General features: G+C 45.1%; 1 protein-coding gene across 1 annotated transcript in view; it reads right to left on the reverse strand.

Moving 5' to 3' along the window:
* LOC106812843 (ethanolamine-phosphate phospho-lyase-like) overlaps positions 1-10,005 on the reverse strand; it is a 26,554-nt gene that overhangs the window by 5,950 nt on the left and 10,599 nt on the right. Inside the window, exons 3-7 of the mRNA XM_014816826.1 lie at positions 4,838-5,034; positions 4,555-4,613; positions 2,476-2,572; positions 1,316-1,524; positions 468-593 (exon numbers count right to left, since the gene is read on the reverse strand). Of these exons, the coding sequence (XP_014672312.1) occupies positions 468-593; positions 1,316-1,524; positions 2,476-2,572; positions 4,555-4,613; positions 4,838-5,034 (688 nt within the window). The remainder of the gene's footprint in view (positions 1-467; positions 594-1,315; positions 1,525-2,475; positions 2,573-4,554; positions 4,614-4,837; positions 5,035-10,005) is intronic.

Here is a 10,005-nt window from a genome sequence, read left to right on the forward strand (position 1 = left end):
GACGGCCTGCCTGCCTGCCTGCATGCCCCTGCCCAACCACCTACCTACCTACACGTACCCACCCAACCAAATGCCTACCTGACTGCCAGCCTGCCTGACTGCCTGCCTGCCTGCCTGCATGCCCCTGCCCAACCACCTACCTACCTACACGTACCCACCCAACCAAATGCCTACCTGACTGCCTGACTGCCTGACTGCCTGCCTGCCTGCCTGCCTGCCTGCCTGCCTGCCTGCCTGCCTGCCTGATTGCCTGACTGCCTGCCTGCCTGCCTACATACGTACCTAACCCTAACAATAACTCTAAACATTGGCATCTTACACTAAAGCGAATTTTTCTCTAGATCATCTGATTTCATGAATGCCTGTCGCCCAGACAAACTCATCGGCTAACAAAACATAATTGTGTCGGCAGGCAATTAAGCAGTCTGACAACAGTACAGCAGCAGCGACGCCGATGCTGCGGTAACCATGGTGACGGTGGCGTCTGCCTGCACTCACCGTACATCTGGAATCCCCACATGGCTTCACCGACGCGTCCACATCCCACCTGCACCTCGTCTGCAATGCAGACTCCGCCCGCATCGTGTACGTACCTGCACACCCAGCAGAGGGCACTACATTAGCTCTCGATGCACACGCAGCAGACGTTCACAATAGCGACAGTTAAATGAAGACAGACATGATTTACAGACTATAACAGCACAGAAACCCAATCATGAATTCCTAAAGAGCAATTAGGTAAATTACTAGAGAGTATAACTTCAACCTGAAAGCGAATAACCTACAAACAATATGGTTTCACCCTAAATATGCGATCGTATTTTTTAAAGGCCCCACAAGTTTTTCAGCCAGCCCTGATCGCCAAACAGCTTTTGTTGCTCTGTAACCTTTGCTATGGCCACCAGGGGCCATGGCAAACAGCAGCAGCAGTAGCAGCAGCAGTAGCATTAGCAGCAGCAGCAGCAGCAGCAGCCGTAGCAGCAGCAGCATCAGCAGTAGCAGCAGCTGCAGCAGCATGCAGTAGCAGCAGCTGCAGCAGCAGTAGCAGCAGTAGCAGCAGCAGTAGTAGCAGCAGTAGTAGCAGTGTCAGCAGTAGTAGTAGTAGCAGCATTAGCAGCAGCAGTAGCAGCAGCAGCAGCAGTAGTAGCAGCAGTAGTAGCAGTGTCAGCAGTAGCAGTAGCAGCAGCAGCAGCAGCAGCAGTAGTAGCAGCAGTAGTAGCAGTGTCAGCAGTAGCAGTAGCAGCAGTAGTAGCAGCAGCAGTAGTAGCAGCAGTAGTAGCAGTGTCAGCAGTAGCAGTAGCAGCAGCAGACTCACTTGAAGACTTTCTCCATGTAGCCCGGCGGCATGACGATCTGACCGCCGCAGCTCTGCATCGACTCTGCGATGTACGCGCAGACGCCCTGACCTTTCTCGGCCAGCCGCTCAATGATGACCTTGACCTCATCCGCGTAGAGGTCAGCCAGCTCCTCCTCGGTGTGCACGTCGTTGCGGTAACGACCGCGATAGTTGTCAGGGACGTCGGCCTGCAGAGAGTAAACTCACGCATTGTCATCGTCATCTATGCCATCTGCGTTGAAACACCTAGTGAATTCCTCTCAAGACATTCATAAAGAATCTAGTAAATTCCTCTCAAAAATTCCTCTTAAGACGTTTGTGAATAACCTAGTAAATCGATATCCCTCTTAAAGCAAGGATTTCATAAATAATTTTTAACAGGTCTCGTGTTTTTCCCACTTTTACGATACTTACGATTATTGCTCGTAACAGCAACTGTCTAGAGTAATGCTAACATGATTTAGAACCTTTGCATTTAGATTCTAATTTTGATTACTCATATTCATGTCTGCCGCCATTTCTCGGACTTTCTCTTGATAGCGCGAGACATCGGCCAGGGATGAGTAATGTGAAAATCGCACCACGTTCATTAGACAGAATCAGATGACCTTTTCTTTTAATTAAGTGCACTTGTTTTGAAGGCGCCATTTGCAAACAATTTGTCGCTATAATCAAATATGCCATGGTGTTACGACATGTTCAATTCCATTTTTCTATGTTATATAGCAGCATGAATTCTTAGTGTTTTTAAAGTTGGTGCAATAAGTAACATATCCGATATTAGATGAGACTATATTTCGCTATATTTTTTTCCAGATTGTGCGTTCATAAATAATAATTTTGAAATAATTACTTTGGTTTGTCAAGACGCCATTTTGGGGAACCTACAGCGATCGGCAATCTAATTGATGACCCCGATTTAAGACACTGTGACGCTGAGCTCCGAGCAATTAAACAGTGAGAAAACATTAATTTTATAATTTTATTTATTATTTATTGATTAACATTAATCGAACATTAAACGTTGACTAATGCTAATTACCTATGAGTATGAGAGCATTTACGTTAGCACTACGGAATTAACAGGACTACTTCGGTAACAGAATGTCATTAACATATTTCTGCCACAAATCACTTACGATGTGCACGTAGTCTGGTTGCGTGACCTTCGAGCCTGGAGCCTTGAATTTGTAGGGACTGATCTCGATCAGCGTTGAGATATGACCGTGGTAGGCACTACAGAGACACAGAAGCAGAATGGCACATTAAAAGCATTTGACATAACGCTTCAGTTCGCATTATCATTAACATAGTACATGCTTAGGTTGGACTGACGGAACGATCCATTCAACGATAATATCAATAATGACTAGGGCCTATTTATTTAGATTATTAATTATTATTATCATCATCATTATTATTATTAATGATAACAGAATTCCTAAAACTAATCTAACAAAGTGAAGTGATATTGTCAATATTTACATAAACACTAGAAGACGGATTGACGCGGATAGAGGTGATTTTAATCAAAGCAACAGATTGTGACTGCTAAGCCAACCCAAACTGCATGCAGTGCCCCTTCCCACACTCAGGATAATACCACTGCCACAATGCTAGCACTATTTTTAAAGTGGGCGGAGCTCTGGGGAAATCCAGCGAATGGCAATCCAACGGCGGCGAAGTCGCCGTCTAACAACACATTAGAAATTTCTAGGATTTGCATGTTTGTTGGTGGACAAATTTAGATGTTTTAAGCTGAATACGCCAACAAATTGCGTATCAAAGACAATGCTTCGAGAATTAGTTATACTGACAATCATCCAAAAAATTCATGATAAATACGTGAACTTAAGTTTATAAACAACAACTCCCCGCGTAATGATCCTTGACAGTAGTAAATGGGCGCACTAATTTTCGTATCACCTATTTTGAGTCGAGAGAGTGTGCGTCGAGTGAGAGAAGGTGAAGATGGTTGATTTTCAATATCTTTGCAAAGCTTTTTATACATTCACCGTATGTACATAGGACAGGAGTAACGGGAGTCGCTGGTATAACTTATAGTAAAAAAGCGTAAAAATCTTACGGAAATCAGCTTGTGGCAGTGGTAGAATTGAGCCAGAGCGACGAGCGCTCATCTAGTCGTGGAGTTTGAAGCCCAACCTAGCATACTGAGACGATAACAGATAGATCTCTTAACCAGTAAAACTTTAGGTAGGCTTGTTTTGGCACTAACGGTGGCGAATTAGCTTACAGTAGAATATCACTAACACAAAGAACTCCCTTTTCCCACAAATCCGCTCATCTATATCCTAGTAAGTAGTACTAGCTCTTCAACAATTTAGATATAAAAAGTTTTATTTGAATACTCCACACTAAAAGAAGAAATGGTTGCTTTACAACCAGGAGTAGTTTAGCGCGTGTGAGGGGAAGTGAAGCACGGTACGGCAGTGCGAGTTAGCTCTAAAACTAGTTCCTTTGCTCTGCAACAGGCCTGTGGCAGAGAGAAGGACTATATATAGGTTCCTAGAGCTAAGCGTGTGTGTACTGAGGAGTGAATACCATGCATGTTCTAGTGACTATGACTCACTGCATCTAGAAGCTAATAGACGTCAGTGTTTCCTGTGTGGGCTTTCGCCCAACCCTCAACGCCATAATCATTGGCTTCAATCTGCAATGACCAAATACATCAATAATCGCTGCAGTTATAATTGTTGTTGGCGCGCAGGCAAACAACTTACTCTGAAGGTATTATGCTCGATCGTCCAGCGTTAGTAAACGATGGCTTTGGCCATAGATTTTTATTACACATTCCTCCAAGGTGGATGATAGAAACTATAGGTTAATCGAAAGTCCAAGTATCACGAGTAGCACGGCTTGCCTGGACTAACATCACATACATAACCTCATAAAACATTACCATACAAATTAACATCGAAATGGTTGCAAAGCGCGAGGTTGCCTTGCGCGATGTTCTCGTAATTTTCCTCTCCTCTCTCTCGTTCACGCCCATCAACTCTTAACTCCTCTCTCTCTCTCTCTCTGCGCATCTCATCATCTTCTCCTCTCTCTCTCATCTCTCCATCTCATCTCGTTCTCTCTCTTCTCTCCATCTCTCCTCTATCTCTCTCTCTTCACTCTCTCTTCTCTCCGTCGATCTCTCTTTCTCTCTCTCTGCCTCTCCTCTCTCTTCTCTTCCGTCTGGCTACATGCCAAACCTGGCCACTCCAAAGCTGTCGCACTTCAACCAATCCCCCCAAAAACACACAGCAAGAAACTGTATGTGGGTACTTAGCGCCAAGACTCAGCTCACGATAACAAGGCCAGTAGGGAAAAATCCTTGTCCGGAAACCCGGACCTCAAACAATTCGCGTAGAGAGCGTCTCACAATCACAGGTCGGCACGGGTGCACAAAACACGAAACAAGGAATCGGTGGGCCGCCTAAAAGAAAGATGGAGGTGCGATATCTTTCATCCGCTCCTCCGTGCCCGGCCGGATACTGGCAGCGATGGCGGTCGTCGTCCTTCAGCCCAGGCAGTTGACTGGCCTGTAAGCCAGACGGAGAGGTTGGGCGGCATTGTCTCGTTGATCGTGTGAGCGAACGACAGGATGTTGTCGTGCAGAAAGCGGCTGTTCGTGCTCAGTGTCGCCATCTGTGCGGCGCCGGCGCGCACGACTGCCGGGTGACAGTGCCCCACTGCAACGCCAACACTCGTCAGTAACCCTACCCCTTTACCTCTACAGGTACCCTAAGCTAACGTTTTCGGATGTTTACCGGGACCGAAGTAGCCCCTAACCGATGCCGCCACTACGGTAAACGCTTAAGCCGTGTTGTACTCCCTGCAGTTACCCTAACCTCAACCCTCTACAGTAACCATAACCTCAACTCATAATAGTAAACCTACCCACAGCGCACTACAGAAACCTTGTAACCCTAACCATTTACCCCCTACAGTTACACTAACCTCAACACTCTACAACCCTACGGCGATGGTGGCCATCCCTAAATGTAACTCCACCTGGCATAACCCTGCATGGATAACATAACCTAGGCAATGGAGTTTGGTGGCATAGATACCTCAATTGCAATTATTCATCTCACAATACAATGTGCCAGCCATAGGTCTCGATAGTTTACAAAGACAAGGGCTATAATATGCACAGGCGGGGCATAACTCACTATGAGTGGTTCTCTTCCAGGGCATTTCAGTCATCAGAAATATGGGGGGACACCCCCAACTCCGTTGGAATTGCATCTGGTGGCGGGAGAGTGGATTAAAAAAAAAAATAAACAAACAGAAAAAAGTAAGAAAAAAAGAGAAAAACGGATGCCAAATTGGATTAGTTTTGCCCACGAATCATCGATGATGAAATTTAGTGTTTTTTTTTAATCACGTGACATGCATTGTATTGTATGTACCACAAGCCGGGCCAACCCACACCTGGAGTAAGCACAAAATCCGGTATGCGGCCAGAAGCGCATTTACCCCAGCCCCGCGAACCCGCCCCCCTACCTCCACGACCCACCCCCGGTTAAAACCTATTTTAATCGCGCATGTATCGACAGATATCGGACCACACGCCAACAACCTGAGGATTGGTTGAAATTTTTATTTTAGGGCGATTGAATTCCAGCCAAAGTCAGAACAGTGTTTTTTAATCGCGATTAAAATAGATTTTAAAGCGTGATCAAAAACCACTGTTTCTGATTGGCTGGAATTCAATCGCGCTTAAAATATGATTTGAAGCGGCGATTAAAAATAGGTAGGTTTTTGTGCGTGCGTGTGTGTGTGTGCATGTTTGTGTGTTGTGTATGTGTGTGTGTGGGGGGGGGGGGGAAGGGTGTGGGTGTTGGTCGTGTGTGCCGTGCATGCTGTGTCTCTGTGCGTGTGTATGTGTGTGTGTGTGTGTGTGTGTGTATGTGTGGTGTGTGTGTGTGTGTGTTGTGTGTGTGTGTGTGTGTGTGTGTGTGTGGTGTGTGTGTGATGTGTGTGGGTGTGGGGTGTGTGTGTGATGTATGTGAGTCGTGGGAAGGAGAGGGTTTGGGTAAATTAATGTTTATTAATTTTACAATAAACAGATTAGCCATATAATCGTCTATATAACGAACTGACACACGCCCACGGCATAATAATAATTATCAATAATAATATTGATTATACCTGTGCACATCATGCCTACATACAAAATAATGTTTACATAGCACACACGCATGGTTTAGTTGTTGGAATTCGATTGCATTGCTCTTGATTTGAATATTGATAAGGTTACTTCCATGAATTAATAACGCTTGACGTTGCAAACGAATCTATGTACATTGAATAGAATACGCGCCTATAGATAAGAACGCAAATAACCACACACGCACACGCACGACGCACACGCACACCACTACGCACACGCACACGCACACGCACACACACACACACACACACAAAAAAACCCTACCTAATTATATGCGCGCTTAAAATCTATTTTTAAGCGCGATTGAATTCAAGCCAATCAGAACAGTGGTTTGGTGGGAGAGGGTGCGCAATTAAAATTAGATTTGTAAGGCGCGATTAAAAAGCACACTGTTCTGATTGGCTGGAATTCAATGCGTTTAAAATCCTTTAAGCGACGATTAAAAATAGGTAGGTTTTGGCGGTAATGGCCTTCATAAAACCGGTGCATAGGCAACACTACGTGAGCGCCCACCATGACGACGTAAGGACATCCCTGATAGGTGTAATGCTAATCCCCCCGGCGCGTGGAGGGAGATGACCGCAAACGTGGCAGCACTGAGTGTTATGGATAGTTTAGGATTAGGGTAGGGTCAGGGTTTAGGTTAGGGTTAGGTTAGGGTTAATTTTTAATTATTTTAATATTTTACTTTTTATATTTTTAATTTTAAGGGTAGTGAATAGTGTAGGCGTTAGTTAGGAAGTTAGGTTAGGGTTTTTGCATCATGATATCTTGTCCCGCACTCACATAGATTTAATTTTTGTGATAATCACTGCTAAAATAAATAGGCGCGGGGACACATATATATTTAGTGTGAGGTGTGTGTTTGGCGGTGTTGGAGGTGAGTCGTTAACCGTTTAGCGGTTAACGTTTTGAACGTCCATCGTCACTTATCACGTGACCTCCCCACGCCCGGGGGATAGCAACCACCGCTACATGATACATCATGAAACAAGTGGGCAGGAAACCAGTCTAGGTACAATCGCACTACAGTCAAGTACGCAAGGAGACACTCGTAACATTTTATTGTCGATCCAAATTTACGATTACAACGCAATGGATTGCTACTAAAGGGTGTAAACGATTGCACCGCACAAGCTGTCTTGCAGCATACATACATCTGCTCCCAGCTTTAACTCTATATACCCTCCATTTCTCAGCATTACAATGCAGGACAAAGGGGGGTGGGGTCTGGTGCACATGCTACTCTGCTGGCCATCTGAGCTACAGATCCTACACCCACATGCAGGCCTGTCGGAAGGAATTTTAAAGTGGTACGGTTTCAGTGGCGGTCTGGGGGTGAAACCTTCAGCGGGGTTCGAAGGGGGCAGACAGGGTGACCAGATTTTAGAAATTTGATTACGGGACAGGAAACGATGCGAGGGAGCGGAGCGATCGAGCGGGGGAGGGTGTGGGAGGGGGTATGCCCCTCCCTCGGTAAGAACTTTTTTTGAATTGGGGGTGCAAATCATGCAATTTAGCACACATTTAGCACACAAAATTTTTTTTTATCCTTTCATTGTACTGCAGAAAAGGACAAATTACTCTTCATTAAATAGAAATTGAGGTCAAGCTGCTAACTCTAACCTATAAATAGGAGGTTTCACGGTCAGGTGGCGAGCTTAATTTATCACTTTCTTGAGGATATTATTTTTAAGATTTGCGATTGGATAAAAAAGTTTTGTGGCATATATGCTGTTCTTCGGTTTATGTGATAATGCTTTTCATAATAATGGAAAAAAGACAAAGTCACTTCGATGTTCGTGTTCTTCCCTGTATTGGGTGGTAGGCTGGTGATAAGCCTACGATCAGCCTATGATCATGACATTTATCACCCTCCCACCTTCTCTCTTCTTTTCTCTTCTCTTTCCTTCTCCCTCTCTCTCTCTCTCCTTTTCTTTTCTCTTTTCTTCTCCCTCTCCATCTTTCTTTTTTTATTTTCCTTTTTTCTTCTTTTTTTAGGCTGAAAAGTGGTACGGTCAATCCCGTACCAACCGTAGCGGCTCCGACGGGCCTGCCCACATGCACGTTAGCAAGGATGCTGGCGAGAACACTGCCTGTTCTATGCTTACTCTAGATGACAGACTATATTGATCACAGTGTGAATCCAGCTGCACTAACATCCACCAGAAAGGAACAAAGAGCAGGCAATGACCGCGCTCGTGAACATGCCTGATGGATGCATGGCAGCAGGGTTGATGGCCACCACAACAACACGCAGCCATGTCCAAGGCCGTAGGCTGAAAAAATTCCTAGTGGGGGGGCAAAATTTTATGACTCAACTGTGTAATGATGAGCGACGGGCGCAGCTCTTGATCGACGTCCATAATAGTGTGGTAGGGGTGGCTCTGAGACAAGGCTTTCACGGATACGTGACCAAAAAATCACGTTAGGGTTATTTACCAATATTAGCTAAGCTTATTTTTTAATTTTTTCCCAAAATCTAGGGAGGGCAGCTGCCCCCTTGCCCCCCCCCCCACAGGCTATAGCCCTGGTGTCTATACTGCATGCATGAAGCCATATTCACAAAGCCTCATAGCAGCACCGTCACCTATAGCCATGCAATCACCGCTACGCATTAGACAAACAAGTGCCGCAGAGCGACAGCGCTCATCTAACGTCTACTGCGGTGACTCTGTGGTGGAGTGGTGAGATTCTAGTAAAACCCTGTTAGCTCCCAAACTGTGTTCACATACACGCCGAAACAGTGGAATGCACAGGGATGGTATCAGACCTTCTCAAAAAGAATGTTCGTTGGGATCGTTATGAAAAGTTGCCAGCGATGATGAGCGCGTACGTTAAAGTGTCTTCAGATTAACAGATGGAAGCTGCCCCATCAATACGTAGTAGCAACAACTATCTGCAAGACAGAATAGGTAAAGCACTCATCGCATTTACCTACGCAAGCGTACAGGCTGCGCAATAGAGAGCTGCCACCTGTAACCAATTAAGGCAAAAACTCCACAGTACGCACCAACACATGCACTGGCAGTAGGCCACTGGCAGTGGCATACGTTTACATGTAAGCATACTGACAGTACAGAATGCCATATAAATTATAGCGATTTAAGGAGCATAAACCTTCTTTAACCAAATTTAGCTTTGAAATTCACTGTGACATTGTAGCCTCCATACATCAGGCATGTATAGATTCTACTAGCAAAAACCCGCAGCAAATTCTTTCTAACAGACAGTCCAACAATCCATGTTTAACCCTCCTCTTGAGGGTCAAAAGGTTATCTGACACTTACTCTTCGCGGCATGTCAGCAGAAATAGATTTCATGTCCTTTCAATAATGCCAATAAAAATGCTAGTCACCGCTGAAACAAAAAAGTTTTCAATGCGCTCCGTCAGACATGTCCTCAGAAATGTCTAAAATCCGCCCTGTGTCCCATTGACGCTTTGACGCTGTGACCTCGCAATTCGCAGCAAGTGAATCTTTCC

Source organism: Priapulus caudatus, unplaced genomic scaffold (genome assembly GCF_000485595.1).
Source record: "Priapulus caudatus unplaced genomic scaffold, Priapulus_caudatus-5.0.1 Scaffold693, whole genome shotgun sequence".
Lineage (NCBI taxonomy): Eukaryota > Metazoa > Priapulida > Priapulimorpha > Priapulimorphida > Priapulidae > Priapulus > Priapulus caudatus.